General features: G+C 42.7%; 1 protein-coding gene across 1 annotated transcript; it reads left to right on the top strand.

The window, feature by feature from the left end:
* The first annotated feature begins 15 nt into the window (after positions 1 to 15).
* LOC130490768 (vomeronasal type-2 receptor 26-like) lies at positions 16 to 15026 on the top strand. Its single transcript, XM_056864574.1, has 6 exons — positions 16 to 23; positions 7477 to 7768; positions 9442 to 10281; positions 11701 to 11913; positions 12947 to 13073; positions 14122 to 15026. The coding sequence occupies exons 1-6, from the start codon at positions 16 to 18 to the stop codon at positions 15024 to 15026; spliced, it is 2385 nt and encodes a 794-aa protein (XP_056720552.1).
* The last annotated feature ends 1304 nt before the right edge of the window (positions 15027 to 16330 follow it).

Genomic DNA, 16330 nt, shown 5'->3' with positions numbered 1-16330 from the left:
AACTCATATTGAGCTATGACAAAGTAAGTCTTGAATAGCCAACAAGGAACAAAGAAGACTGTCCTGCCTTTTTGAATCTGCAACAGCAACAATCACACTATGCTCATCTAAAAGAAGACTTCCCAGCATCAAGCTTTGGTGGACACTGACATAAGGAACAACTCTGAGCAGGTCTACTCAGAAGTTATTCAATGGGGTTTGTGTGTGTGCGTTTTAAGTGCCGTCAAGTAGCTTCGAACTCATGGTGACCCTATGAATCAATGTTCTCCAAAATGTCCTATCTTTGAAAGCCTTGCTCAGATCTTGCAAATTGAGGGCTGTGGCTTCCTTTATTGAGTCAATCCATCTCTTGTTGGGTCTTCCTCTTTTCCTGCTGCCCTCAATTTTTCCTAGCATGACTGTCTTTTCTAGCAACTCTTGTCTTCTCATAATGTGACCAAAATACGATAGCCTCAGTTTAGTCATTTTAGCTTCTAGTGTCAGTTCAGGCTTAATTTGATCTATAACCCACCTTTTTTTTTTTTTTTTTTTTTTTTGCAGTCCAGGGTATTTGTAACATTCTTCTCCAACACCACATTTCAAAGGAATCTACTTTCTTTCTATCAGCTTTCTTCAATGTCCAGCTTTCACACCCATGCACAGTAATAGGGATACAATGGCATGAATTAACTTAATCTTGGTGGCCAGTGACACATCCTTACACTTCAGAATCTTTTCTAGCTCCTTCATGGCTGCTTATCAATCTCCTTCTGATTTCTTGGCTGCAGTCTCCCTTTTGGTTGATGGGGCTTACTCTCAGGAAAGTTCCTTAAGATTGCAGCAATAGAGTTGGATCGAGTGAAGGAGTTCCACAAATGGTGTTGTTGTTGGGAATATTTGCTGATTTACTCCTCCCATTGCAGACCCATGAATCCCTCTCTCATTCTTCCTGAGGGTCATGCATCCTGCACAAACACAATTTTGGGCCACAGTTAAGGTTGTCTACTCTAGCTTGGTAAAATTCGCAGAGATTTCGGGATTGTGCCTGGAGTGAGTAGAATTTTGGGTGGGGAGATAGCTGAGTGGTGGTGTGATGCCACAGAGTCCAACCGCTGAAACTGACATTGCTAGCGTATTGCTCTGACATGCTGGAAGAGATGTTGCAATGCCAGATGATGCTGGACAACTAGGTTCCTATCTTCAAAACCCTCATGTTGGTTGCCCAGCCTCAGACTGGCAAACCTAAAAACAGCACTAATAGAAGATCAAAAATGCAGACAGCAGGACAGAGTCACTTGATATTATAACTACACATGCATTTACTAGCCTGTCTCTGAGCATGGAGGTGCTTCACCTTCATGGTTAATGACCATTATCTTGGTTGATGAAAAGAGAGAATTATCTTAGAGAGAAAGGAAGTTATTTTTAGTTAGCACAATATCTAACTTGATACATGTTTCTTTTTCGATGCCCATATTATAGTAGATTGAGGGTTAAGCTTGTTTATCCACATAATAGCTACATTCACGGAAAGTTCGGAGTGGGTATGGCTGGAAAAGTTATTAATTTGTGGAAATCCCATAACTTCAAAACAAGCGGCCATATTTTGTGCTTGTGTGGTTAAAGCCTGGAGCAAGAAAGGAGTTGCTGGGAAAGATAAGGAATTATATTAAAAATAGAAATACTGCTCCAAGTTTTACACTGTTATATTTGGCTTAATTAGGATTTTACCTGTTTTGTCAGCAGTTCTTTGAAATGCAAGGTTTTTGGAAATATAGCATAGAAATGTAATGTGATATTTTCTGGTCAATGACTGCAATACATTAATTATATATTGTATATCTGACTTCTGGATACCATACCTATCTCAGCAAAATAGGCGGCCTGGGCTTCAGCTGTCTGTTACCTGGAATTTTGAGGGTGAAGAATCTCTACTAAGCACTAATGGACCAAACATTCTTTGGAGTGTGAAGCTCAATTGCCAAATACATTTGCAAAAATACTTACAATACACTACCAATTACAGGTCTTCCAGAAGGCTGATCAACCTGGCCCAAAGCAAAGATCCCTCTTGAATGGCGTTCTTGATTGACGTGGCTTATATGGTTGGGATCCCAAGCAATGACAAAGACCTGATGCAATTCCTGTAACATTTATGCACTTTGAATACATGTATTGATTAACCATGCAATCCTAAACAGAGTTCCATCCTTGTAAGTCCACTGAAGTCAATGGGCTTAGAGACTGCAAGTTTGCTTAGGACTGCACTGTCATTATCCTCTGCAGGAATAACTCTAGCTAAACATGTACCAAAAGAAATATTTCACTCCGTTCCTGGAATGGTTTAGGTGGGATGATACAGGCACAAAGTGATCCTCTTACATTAATTCCCTGCACCAGGTACATAACATGCAAGGTACAAAGTAATCCTAACAGTTGCCACAGGATGAATATAGGTGGACAGTGATCTAAAGCTAACAGACATTCCTTGGGGGATTGGCCATTCTGATTAAAACTGAGTCATTGTGTATAACTGGTATATAAATGTCATAAATGCTGTAGAAGAAATACGTCAGTAAAGGTCCCATGTTCAATCCCTGGCCTCTCCAGTTAAAAGGAACAGGTAATAGGTGATGTGAAAAATCCTTCCTGCAACCTCTGAAGAGTTGCTGGCAGTTACAGAAACAGACAGGAGAAAGACATATCTTGTAATTCCCCAGGGGCCATCAACCTAAAGAGCCAGCACCATTCAGTGGTTAAGAGAGGTGGATTCTAATGTGAAGAACCAGGTTTGATTCCCCACTCCTCCACAGGAGCAGCAGACTCTAATCTGGTGAACAAGGTTGATTTCTCCAGTCCTACACATGAAGCCAGCTGGGTGACCTTGGGCTAGTAATAGTTCTCTCTAAACTCTCTCAGCCCCACCTACCTCACAAGGTGTCTGATGTGGGAAGAGGAAGGGAAGGAGATTGTAAACCAGTTTGATTCTCCTTAAAAAAATATAAAGGTGGCATATAAAAACCAACTCTTCTTCTTCCTCTTCCTCTTCTTCTTCTTGTCATTGAAACCAGGACGGAGGAGTTTACAAAAAAGGGAACAGCTAATAAATCAGCACAGATTCAACACAATTGAGGTGCCATGTTCAAACCCTGGAGAGGCTGGCCTACTAGAAAAGGTGCGGAGGACCTCCCAACACACAGCCAAAGTTGAAATAGCACAGTCGCGAAGCCATCTAGACAGGCTTCCTATTTCCCATGTCTGTGCTGGTGCCTCCGTACACATCAGAAAGTTGGGATGTGTGAAATAAATCGTGTTGTGTGCAAGAAAAGGGGAATGGGGGCATGCAGAGTTTAGGCGGTGTTACTGACCTCAATTTTACAGAGAGGCAGAGAGAGAGACTCCCAGAGGATCAGAGGTGTCTTTGTTCAGTGCTGTCAAGTCGCTTCCGACTCATGGCGACCCTATGAACTCAAATGGCTACTGTTCCTCAGACAGTGTGAAGTTCAGATGGTCCCCACCTCAAGTCTATCCTACTTGATGCTCTATAAGATACATGATACCATGAACCTCCTCTTCTTTGCTTTGTGCTGCAGTGTAGTGTAGGAATGGGCAATGCAAATGTGGATACATTATAGAATAGTTTTCCCTTTGGAGGGGACCAATATATCAATACTCCAGTTTCAAATGGTCTTAGTATAAATAGAGTCTCCCCCAAAATTTGTGATGTTGATTACTTAGTTGAATAACCTAGAGTAATTGCATCAGCATGTGCAGAGTGACATGTACTAGGATCTGGGGTTTGAGGAGGGGAGGGACTTCAGTGCCATAAAGTCCAGCTGACAAAGAGGCCATTTCCTCCAGATGAACTGATCTCTATTGGCTGGAGCTCAGTCGTAATAGCAGGAGATCTCCAGCTCATACCTGGAGGTTGGCAACCCTATTGGTCACCCAGTCATAATGCAATCTAGGCCAATGCACTAGGCCAAAAGTGCCCCTCACTATACTGCACAGGGTGTGATCTCCATCCTGTGAGCATCCAAGTTTGGAAAACCTGAAGGATCCCACCTACCACTTGGTCAGAAACACCTTCATGAATTTTCCCAACTATTAGCTGTGGTTTAGCTTGACAATAAACAAACAAAAAACAAGTACAATTAATCAAATCAAGGCTGAGATCATTATCTTGCTACTGAGAATGTCACCAAGACTCATAAGATTTATATTGATTGAGGTTTCATGACCTCCACATAATTAACAGAGCTGACTCAATCTGGATACGACAGAGGCAAATTCATGGAAATTTGACAAGTGCTGAAGTTGGTGGCGAACAGTTAAGCTCTCTGCTGTTTCTCAAAAAAGAACCAAAATGGGACATAGGTAGGGTTGCTAGGTCCCTCTTTGCCACCAGCAGGAAGTTTTGGGGGCAGAGCATGAGGAGGGCGGGGTTTGGGGTGGGGAGGGACTTCAATGCCATCAAGTCCAATTGCCAAAGTGGCCATTTTCTCCAAGTGAACTGATCTCTGTCGGTTGGAGATCAGTTGTAATAGCAGGAGATCTCCAGCTAATACCTGGAGGTTGGCAACCCTAGACATAGGTCTTAGGACTAGGAGGCTATGTACGTGCCATTGCCATTGACTACCACCATTGACAGTTGGCTATGACGTTAGGGGTAGGGCTTGGCTGCAAAGTGTGGAAATGAGCATAGAAATAGAAATATTAGTGAAACTTCCCCGTCACGTACACACACTCTTGGCTTCCCATTTATTTTGGGAAATCTATTACCTTCTGTCTGATCTAATAAGTGCAACTGACCCTGTTCCTGAAAGGGTGGGAAGTGGCATGAAATAGTGCTTAGGTCTAGTTGTGATTGGTGGCACATATGGTAAATTTGCTAGTGCCAGGGCACTGCCATGCATTTTTGATGCTACATTTGTGGGCTAAATGAGCACACCATGTTCTGCATTGTTTATCATGTCATGTCATGTTTAATATATAGGCTTTGTTCATGATACCTTGTTTTTCAGATTTCTGTGGTTCCTGCTCCTATTCCATTGCTTATTACATGTACAGTCCTATTGACTGCATAGATTTACATCGCATAGTCTGCCATGAGTCTCGGTGAACAAGGCAAACTATAAAATAATGCAAATAAATAATACAGACAAAGGTGAGACAGCCTGCTGCTTAGCAACTGAGGTCAAGAGTGGGAGAGTAGAGAGAAGAGAAGATGATCTTCTCATCCAATTCCCCATGGCAGATTTTGTCACTTAGTAAGTTAGGATCCTTATTGCATCTGGTGAATGTTCTGTAGCCTTGCATTCATATAATTACTTTACACCATTACCTCCTCACTGTGGAGCAGAGACGAGATTGAGTGAAATCTTACAAACACGTTTTCCCATTTGCACAGACAATCCATGACATTGGGGAGGGCGTTCATCTACTCTGTGATTACCAGAATCACTGTTATTAATTTCCCATTTCTTGTGTCATTGCAAAAGGACAGGTTTAAAGCAGTGGGGGTTAAATTCTGAACTAACTTGGGTGGAGAAGTCACAATGTGATCCTTGGAGCTGGGGTTCTGCTCCATGGCAGGGTAGGGCTAAGTCCACCATCTGTTCTTCAGCCCACCGGACAGAATGAAGCTTTTCAGCAAGCTCCCTAGGTCCACAAATCCACCTTCTGTGTATTGCCTTGGGGGGATGTCTTAAGTTGTCCTGCAGCGCTTGCTGCGGAGGACATCGTAGCAGAATGCAGGTGTGCAGCTGCGGCCTGGGGAGGCATGTCTATGCACGCAGGTGGTTGCTCTTGTTGCTCTTGCTGAGCCTTCTTCCTTCTCTCGCATGCTGGACAAACATGGAAGGGAAATGTCATTATGGAGAAAACCTACCGAACCATCTGTATAGGACAGGAGATAACATCATTGGTGGGGTTCTATCTCTCATACATCAAAACACTCTTTTGAATGATTTTCAGGAACCTCCAGATAGAAAAGATCATAAAGTCATGTAAGTAATAGTAATAGCAAGTAATAGATGATATTTGCCACGGGATGTTTAGGATTACTGACATCTGCAATGAGGGGTGGAGTTTCAATAGCAGCAGCTTTTTACATCATGGCTCTGTAGTTGTTGAATCAGCTGAATTTCTCCCGGTGGGGTGCTTCTTAAAGGCAAAGGAGACTTTATTTTCAAGGACCTGGCAACCGTACTGATGTTGGTGATCTAAGCTATGAATTTGGATTATAAGCTTTCCTAGTCAATCCAAACAAGTCTGCTTGAGGGGAAATGTGACTGTAAATTTTGGGCTGGATCTGGCCAAATTTTACACTCACCCAGTTCTTGTCCTTGCTAAATTCCCTGTCCCACATAGCTCTTGTCCATGCAGGTTCCATGATTCCCAGCAGAGAGTTTTTGTGTGGTCAAAGAGGACTCCTCCTCCCTTTTTAACCAGCATGTGAGAAAACATGTTTATGCACGGGAGGAAAATTCACTTATTTTCCCAAGCATTAGGTTCAGGATTGTACCCTGTTCTCTTGTTTGACCTGTATTCTCATCAGCTGCATTATCAATCACTTCTACTGGTTTATTCGTCCATGCTGTTTATTTGCTTCTTTTAATTCTTCTAGAGATAAGGTTATTGTTTTATGTTTCTCATCTCTTGATACTGCTTTGAGGAGAGGTTAGAAAGAGAAAACAGCTGCTAAGTATGATTAGTCAGTACATGAACAATTATTGTTCCATATTGCACTGTTCAGCGCTGAAGATCAGACTGTATGTATTTTTTTTTTATTGGCATGGAACGCAGTTGCCGTGTGAATAAGTAATAAAACGTTTACAAGACACATCAGGATTTATGTTATCTGTTAATCATTTGATGTTACATTGCTATCACAACATTACAAAAAAGAAGTTTCAAAATTGGCTTTTTGGTGTGTGCTGTCAAGTCACAGCTGACTTAACATGACCCCATAGGGTTTTCAAGGCAAGAGATGTTCAGTGGTGGTTTGCTATTGTCTGCCTCCACGTCATGTCCCTGGTATTCCTTGGAGGTTGCCCATCCAAGTACTAATCAGGGCTGACCCTGCTTAGCTTCTGAGATTTGATAAGATCAGGCTAACCTGGGGCTATCCAGGTCAGGGCTTTAGGTATACCAAAAAGAGCAATATGCTGTGCACATGGTAGGTCAGCAAGGGAAAGGTGTTGATTTTACCCACTGGAAGGAAGGCAGGGCAGATTGCAAGGGAATCAGTGCAGAAGGCTTTCTTTCCTTCCAGTGATAAGAAGGCAGCAACATTCTGTTTGCCTGCCCCAAAGGAGGCAGAGTGGAATAGGGAGGAGAGAATCAACACCTGAAAAGTTATGCTGGGGTGTACAAAAGTAATATAAGGAGGGATGTAGCAAGGAGGAGAACTGGGTGAGAATGAACAAAAAAGCTGGCTGGATCCCACCACGATCACTAATAGAAGTTTCCATATCAATGTCAATCTTATTGCAGGGTGGTCTATAAGAATTATCAGCATGCCCTCACCTTAATGTTTGCCATTCATGAGATCAATAAAAACCCTACACTCTTGCCCAATATCACCCTGGGCCTTCACATCTATGACAACCAGTTTTATGCAAGGATCACATATGCAACCATTCTGGATCTACTCTTCACCCAACAAAGAAATGTACCCAATTATAAATGTGATAGGGGAAAAGATGTGTTGTCTGTTATTGGGGGGCTCTCTTTAGATGCCTCCATCCAGATGGCCACCATTTTGAGCATCTACAAGATTCCACAGGTATGTACATTTATATTTGGGTCACAATGGTGCACACCTGCTAGTCAAATAGGTTCTGGTACAACAGCTCCCAATTAATTGTAATCGTTTCAGAACAAGAACAAATTCTTCCCCTTTTTGAGATTCACATCTCCTTGTGATTGACACATAAATGCAAAACACAAGAGGTAACACTTATAAACAATATATATTCCACACACATGTAGACGTCTTTGGGCTATTGGATGCTTCACATGGGAGTAGATTGAAGTGCATTTGTGAGGAGCAGGTCTGGACAGCCCTCTGATAACACAATTCAAAGTTGTTTATAGCTTTGGTGGATGCCTGTATGGCATCTTCCTTCTTCCCTTTTTTATGCCTTAGCCGTAATAGCCATTGTGCTACACAGAGGAAAATGTAGCTATTATTGCTGGAAAGACAGGAATCAAAAAGGAAGAGTTTTAAAAGGGATTTTACCATTGAATAAGCATAGTGCTCTTTTGGTAGGACTCATGAGCATCCTTGTGTATTCAGTGATTTATCTAGAATATTTGCACAATTCACTACTAAGGAACCAGTGTGGTGTAGTGGTTAAGAGTGGCGGTCTCTAATCTGGAGAACCAAGTTCAATTCTCCACACCTCCATATGAAGCCTGCTGGGTGACCTCGGGCCAATCACAGTTCCCTCAGAACTCTCTCAGCCCACACAGAGGCAGGCAATGGCAAACCACCTCCGAACGTCTCTTGCCTTAAAAACCCAACAGGGTCGCCATAAGTCAGCTGTGATTTGATGGCACTTTCCACCACCACTCTGAGGTATATTCAGAAATCAGTAATTCAGTATGGAAATCTTTACCTTGCTTCTCATGAGAGATTCTGGTCTTTGTATTTTCTCTGGTTATCTATTGAAGGAGGACATTGTGTTCAGACTAGGGCTGTTGGGAAAAAAAAGTTCGGTAAAATTCGGGTTTGGGTTTATTGGCCTTTCCCCCCCCCGGAAAACCCGAATGCCAAATTTCCTATACCGGTAAAGGTAGGAATTTGAATTTAAATTTGGGTTTCCTGAAAAATCTGGCCATTTAAACCCTATGGGGGCATTTTGCTGCTTTCCATGGCTCCTGGGGGGCATTTTTGCAGGTAGAGGTTCCGAATTTTCAGGGTAGCTAGAAGGGACTCTCCTTGCAAGAATCTCCAAGTTTGGTAAAGATTGGGTCAGGGGGGTTGGAGTTATGGGGTCTGAAAAGGGTTGCCCCATCCTCCTCCATTGAAAAGCATTGGCAAAGTGGCTGTGTTCAGAATCTTCAGTGTGATCTTTACAATGCATCTCAATGGAGAAGCTGGGCTTTAAACAGTGGGAAAGTTCACCCCACATCTCCTTATGATACAATGTATTTGGATACATTGTGCAAGATTGATGTCTAATGATAACTGGTCCAAATTTGGGTACAAGGAAGGATGAGATGGTTTTTTGCTCTTTGAACATATTTGAATGTCAAAATGGAAGAGTTCAGACTTTTCTGAATATACTTGACTGTAGATTTATGTATGCTATTGACCTTTGTATATTTGAAATGTAGATTTTAGTATGCCACGGAGCAAAACAGTTCCTCTGCTAACACCTTCTCTATTTTGGCAAGATTAGGGTTAGGACTATGTTTTATTTATGTATTTACAGTATTTATTTTCCCCACTAGCTCACTTATGGTGCATTCGAGACAACATTCAGTGGTAAAAGTGAATTCGCTTCTTTGTACCATGTGGCACCAAAAGTTAGTACTCATCAGACAGGGATTGTCCGGCTCCTCCTGCATTTCAGATGGACCTGGATTGGTGTCATTGTTTCAAAAGATGATGGTGGAGAAAGCTTTCTGCAGATCCTGATGCCTTTACTTATGCAAAACAACATTTGTGTTGTCTTCAGGGAAAGGATTGAAATAATTGGCAATGCTCAGTTAGGTTCTCATGCTGAAAATATGAAAAAGTTTCCTGAAATTTTTTTATCAGCTGATGTCAATGTGACGGTTATCAGTGGCGACTTTCAGTCTCTGCTTGCTTTAACGATAGTGCTTGGGATTCATGAATTTGTGGCTATGTCTTATGTAGGAAGGGTTTGGATCACGTCACCTCAATGGGATTTCACCAACTCAATCAGTGCACTTGGCTTCTGTCGAAAAACTTTCCACGGCACACTGTCTTTCTTGGCCCACACAAATGAAGTACCGGAATTCCGGAACTTTCTCCAGAACTTAAAACTGGATAAGACGCTGGAGCATTTTCTCTGCTTTTTCTGGATATCTGTATTCCAGTGTTGCTTTAACGAATCACATTTTACTGGCTGTGAAAAGTGTACAGGGGAGGAAAAGCTGGAGCATTTACCTCGAAATCACTTTGAGATGGAGATGACTGGTCAGAGCTACATGATCTACAATGTTGTCTATGCTGTGGCACATGCTTTACATGCCATGTACCTGTCCAGACCAAGACGACTGCCGGAGAAAAGCAAATCTGAGCATATGAATGTTCAGTCGTGGCAGGTATATCCATCCATGTAATGAACTTCATGGTGTGGTGCAATCACACTTGCTGACAGAAACTCCAAAGCTAAATTGCCTGGATCCCTTGCAGGAGAGCATGGGCCCACATCCTTTCGCAGTTAAAGAGCCATGCTACGTCAATGTTCAGGAGCAAGAGATCCGCAAAAAGTCAGTCTAAGAAAAATTATTTGCATAGCTGAAACTGCGCAGCTTAACATCAGTGACAATTGACATGTTGATTAATAACCTATATCATTTCTGCAGCCCAAACAATGGTTGTTGCAAGACTTTTCTCACGAAGCAGAACACTTGATGTCTCACAATAACTAAGAAATATACCCAGGAGCACTCTCAGTGATTGATTTAGCCAAAAACATCAATCTGTGCTTACTTTGCATTTAGGATTACTGGCAACTGTTCACTTCTAGCATTTCCCTTTCATAAAGCATCTCCAAAAAGCTCTTTAGTCCCATGGGGGGGGGGGCACACTATTTTACCATTCTCTGCACATTAAGGTAACTTTCACACAGTCCTGAATAATGCACTCTCAATCCACTTTCAGTGCACTTTGCAGCTGTATTTTACAGTGTGAAATGGCAAAATCCACTTTCAAACAATCCTAAAAAGTGGACTGAAAGTGGATTGAAAGTGCATTATTCAGGATGTGTGGAAGTGCTTTGGGTTAAAGAATATTGGAGAGGTAGGATGCCAGAATAAGTAAATGTTTGTTTTTAAGAGCTGTATTTGGTTCTGTACTGAGCCAAATGGCTCTAAAGTCACAGATATATGATAAATGGAACTAGGTTAACTGGAACTGCATTCCTGGGGGAAGGGTTCTAAGGGAACAGAGCTTACACTGGACATCTGGGCCTACACAGGGCAATTCAGTGAAGTCTTTGTTCAGAGCACAATTGTTTATTGATGCTCTCTCACTATCATAACAACAGACTGTTGGCTTAGTGAATTAAATACAGTACACAGATTCAGACATTAAGTTGCCAGCCTCCAAATGGTGGCTGGAGATCTCCTGCTATTACAACTGATCTCCAGCTGATAGAGATCAGTTCACCTGGAGAAAATGGCCTCTTTGGCAGTTTGACTCTATGACACTGAGGTCCCTCCCCTCTCCAAACCCCGTCCTCCTCAGGCTCCACCCCAAAATCTCCAGGTATTTCCCAACCCAGAGCTGGCAACCCTATTCAGACATCCTTTGGGATTGTCTACAGTAAAAAAAAAAAAAAAATCCTAGCACATCGAATACTAGAAGCAGCACATTGAAGAAACAGACTCCCAATGCTACCCTAGGTTGAGTTGTACCCTTCTAAAATAATTTACTTCAAGGTGCTGAAAAGGGTGTTATTTCTGCTTTGGACGGCATGGTCCATCTTGTACACTTTATTGTATTCTCTTCTTATAAAGGTCCACTCTTTCCTGAAAAACATCCACTTTAACAATGGCGCTGGGCATGAAGTCCTATTTGAGAACGAGGCATTGTCAACTGGGTATGATATCATCAATTGGGTCACCTTCTCCAATCAGTCTTTCCTTAAGGTCCGGGTCGGAAAGATTTCATCGAGCCAAGAATTCACGATTGATGAGAAAGCCATTGTGTGGAACGGCCGATTTAAGGAGGTAGGAATGAACGGCTTATTGTGTGTCCCAGTCTAAGGTATGTTTATTACTTTGTAAGTCTCACTGTGTACTGTATAGACCCAACAAGAGATGGATTGACTCAATAAAGGAAGCCAGAGCCTTCAATTTGCAAGATCTGAGCAAAGCTGTCAAAGATAGGACATTTTGGAGGACTTTCATTCATAGGGTCGCCATGAGTCGGAAGCGACTTGACGGCACTTAACACACACACACACACACACACACACAAGTCTCACTTGCCCTGGGTTGCCAGCCTCCATGTGGGGCTTGGAAATCTCCTGGAATTACAACTGATCTCTGGATGACACCGATCAGTTCCCCTGGAAAAAATGACAGCTTTCGATGGTGGACTGTATGGCATTATGCCCTGCTGAGATCCCTCCCCAAATCCCTCCCTCCCCGGGGTCCACTCCCAAATCTCCAGGAATTTTCCAAGCCTAAACTGACTACTAGCAAACTGGTGCAAAGGAGATAAGCACTGGGGAAAGGCTGGGGAGACATTTTTATCCTCCTAAAATACCCCTTTCACACTAGAAATATTCACCATCAAACATTTGACCCAGCCCCACTCCTAACTCTCAAACATAAACTAAAAGTCCTATAAAATTTAGAGCCAGAAAGTTCCCTGATATCGAGGAGAAGAAGTAGAAGAAGAGTTGGTTTTTATATGCTGATTTTATGTACCTTTTAAGAAGTATTAGTAGTAGAAGAAGAGTTGGTTTTCTCTACCACTTAAGGGAGAATCAAATCAGTTTACAATCTCCTTCCCTTCCTCTCCCCGCAACAGACACCTTGTGAGGTAGGTGGGGCTGAGAGAGTTTGGAGAGAACTGTGACAAGGTCACCCAGCTGCTTCATGTGTAGGAGCTAACCCAGTTCACCAGATTAGAGTCCACTGCTCATGTGGAGGAGTGGGGAATCAAACCCGGTTCTCCAGAGTCAACCGCTCTAAACCACTGCACCACGCTGCCATATGTTTGGGCAGTACATTTCTTTCATTTTTTTATCATTAGATGTTGCCCCATTCCAAGTGTGTTGAGAGCTGCAATTTTGGACACAGCAGGACAGTTAAGAAAGATCAGCCAGTTTGTTGCTACGACTGTACTCCATGCCCAGAGGACATGATTTCTAACAAGACAGGTAAATAAAAGTACGCTAATTTGCCTGAGGTTATCTTCCAGTATTTGTTTATCCCCATGCATATTTCAAGTGCACTAATGAGAAACGCCCTGACCTGGATGGCCTAGGCTTGTCAGATCTCAGAAAGGTCAGCCCTGGTCAGCCCTGGTTAATATTTGGATGGGAGACCACCAAGGAATACCAGGGTTGCTGTGCAGAGGAAGGCACTGGCAAACCACCTCTGTTAATCTCTTGCCATGAAAACCCCAAAAAGGGGTCTCCATATGTCGGCTGCGACTTGACCCCCAGGAAGATTGTGAAAATCATTGCCATACCTAGAAACTAGAAGTCAACAGTGATACAACATCTGTCCACATCAAAGGTTTTCTCGCTCTCTCTGTTCTCTGCCATGCTCCCATTTGGACCAGCCATTTGCTCACTCTATTTACTGAAAATTGAATTTCCCCCAGCTTCTTCTCCTTCTAGGACTAATCCCATTTCTTTTCCCTCGAAACAGATTGGGCCAACATCTGCTTGCCCCTTTCCTCTTTGTCTTCTGCCCCCAAGCTGCCTTTGGCTCGGAGACTGCTTGGGCCCCTATCTGATGGACAACCTATGGGGCTGGATATATTTGGCCTGTTTGGTCAATCTCACCCAATTGTCCTGTTACTACAGCTCCTGTGTCATATAGCTTTTGTCCATGCAGGTCCCATGATCTCCACCATAGCCTTTTGGGGTAATTAAAAATAATCCATACTTTCTTTTTCACCAATGGAAAAGCTTTTTGCATACAATTCATGAAGCTGCTTTTCCCCTTTTGGGTTTGTTTGCTTCCCAATCATCTGGATCCCTGTAGTGGTGCTGGATCCCGCATGGGACCCCGAGATCACTAGTTATATATGTCCCCATCCCTAATATAGAAAGCCGAGTGCTAAAGAAAAAGCAGTGCAGTGCAGAAGTGATCCATTTTCATCCACCATTCTTTACACCACTTATAAACACTTCTATACAAATAAAAAAAAGTATGATTAATGAATAAAGATACTGATTCTGCGGTTCTCTGTTTCAGATGCTGATGATTGTATCAAGTGCCCAGAAGATCAGTATCCTAACAGGAACAAAGATCAGTGCATCCCCAAAGTTATAACTTTCCTATCCTACCAAGAGCCCTTGGGGATTGTTTTGGCTTTCCTTGCTATTTTCTTTGTTGTCATTACGAGTGTCACAATACAGATATTTGTGAAAAACTGGGACACGCCCATCGTCAAAGCCAACAATCGGACCCTCACCTGTGTCCTTCTCATGTCCATCCTGCTTTGCTACCTTTCTTCCCTGCTACTCATTGGCAAGCCTGGGAAGGTGTCCTGCCTTCTCCACCAATCAGCCTTTGGCATCATTTTCTCCGTCGCTGTTTCCTGCTTGTTTGCAAAAACCATCACTGTTGTCTTGGCCTTCATAGCAACGCAGCCTGGGAATGCCATGAGGAAATGGTTAAGGAGAAACATTTCCCACTCCATTGTCCTTTCTGGCTCCCTCATTCAAGTGGGCCTTTGCCTTGCGTGGCTGTCGACCTCTCCTCCTTTCCCAGATGTTGATATGCACTCCAAGGCTGGGCAAATCGTAGTGAAATGCAATGAAGGCTCGGTTACTATGTTCTACAGTGTCCTGGGCTACATGGGCTTTCTGGCCACCATCGGCTTTGCCATAGCTTTCCCAGCCAGGAAACTGCCAGACACTTTCAACGAAGCCAAATTCATTACCTTCAGCTTGCTGATCTTTTGCAGTGTTTGGATCTCCTTTATTCCAGCTTACCTGAGCACCAAGGGGAAAAACACAGTAGCTGTTGAAGTCTTTGCCATCTTGGCCTCCAACACTGGAATCCTGGCCTGCATCTTCCTTCCCAAATGTTACATTATCGTCCTAAGGTCTGATCTCAACTCCCGGAAGCTACTTAGAGAGAAAAAGAATTATTAACGTTGCAATAAAAAGCAGCTGAAGTTTTAGAAGCAGTGATCCATTTGTTCCTCTGAAATTTAAGTGCTTTTTATTGAGAGAGTGGGCCAATCAAAGGCGAGGGTCACTGATTTAGTATATCCATATCCCTCCTTATAAGAAAAGTTCTTGAAGTGTCTTACATCTGTTATGAAAAAAGTGTAACAAAATCAATAAAATCCACAGTGATTGTATTTACTGCTGAAATTTTAATGCGGATTATTTCCAGTCATGTAATGATCAGGGTAGTTGCAGCAGTAAAAAGAAGGAAGGAAGGAAGGAAGGAAGGAAGGAAGGAAGGAAGGAAGGAAGGAAGGAAGGAAGGAAGGAAGGAAGGAAGGAAGGAAGGACAAGGCAGGATCTCCTCTATTCCAGCTTACTTGAGTATAGGGTTGTCAACCTTCAGGTAGTGGTTGAAGATCTATCACTATTACAGCTGATCTCCACATGACAGAGATCTGCTGACCTGAAGAAAATGACCATTTTGGAAGGTGGACTCTATGGTATTATACCCCATACAAGTCCCTCCCCTCCCCAAACCCTACCCTCCTCAGGCACCACCCCCAGAATTATTTATTTCGATATTTGTTTTTAATGGATTTTTGTTTTTGTTTTGCTTGAATGTATTTTATTCATTGTAAACTTCCCGGAGATGTTTAAACCAGGGCCTCAAAATATTTTCTATAACTAAATGAATAAAAAAAGAATCTGACTGCACGAATGGATTTGGTGACACCAAAATTGCTTTTTTGCAGTGTTTGATCAATGTGCATGCACCTGCACACAGATATTGGTAGGGAAAATGGATGCAAATGAACAAAAGGAAGCTGCAGTAAAGTGTACATGTTCCAGTTCTAGAATCAACTTTAGAAATTCTCCTAGAAAATAGGGTTGCCAACCTCCAGATACTAGCTGGAGATCTCCTGCTATTACAACTGATCTTCAGTCAATAGGGATCAGTTCACCTGGAGAAAATGGCCATTTTAGCAATTGGACTCTATGGCATCAAAGTCCCTCCCCTCTCCAAACCCTGCCCTCTTCAGGCTCCGCACAAAAAAACCTTCTTCCGGTGGCAAAGAGGGACCTGGCAACCCTACTAGTAAAACTATAATGCAGAGCAAAGGATGCTTATAGAACAAAATGAGGCTGAATCCTACCAGCTTTTCCACTGTTGTAAGAGGGAGGTAAAAGGTAAAAGTAAAGGTCCCCTGTGCAAGCACCGGGTCATTCCTGACCCATGGGGTGACATCACACCCCCACGTTTACTAGGCAGACTTTGTTTATGG

Source organism: Euleptes europaea, chromosome 18 (assembly GCF_029931775.1).
Source record: "Euleptes europaea isolate rEulEur1 chromosome 18, rEulEur1.hap1, whole genome shotgun sequence".
In the NCBI taxonomy this organism is placed as follows: domain Eukaryota; kingdom Metazoa; phylum Chordata; class Lepidosauria; order Squamata; family Sphaerodactylidae; genus Euleptes; species Euleptes europaea.
Note: the sequence above shows the minus strand (reverse complement) of the source record. Positions and strands in the feature narration are given on the sequence as shown.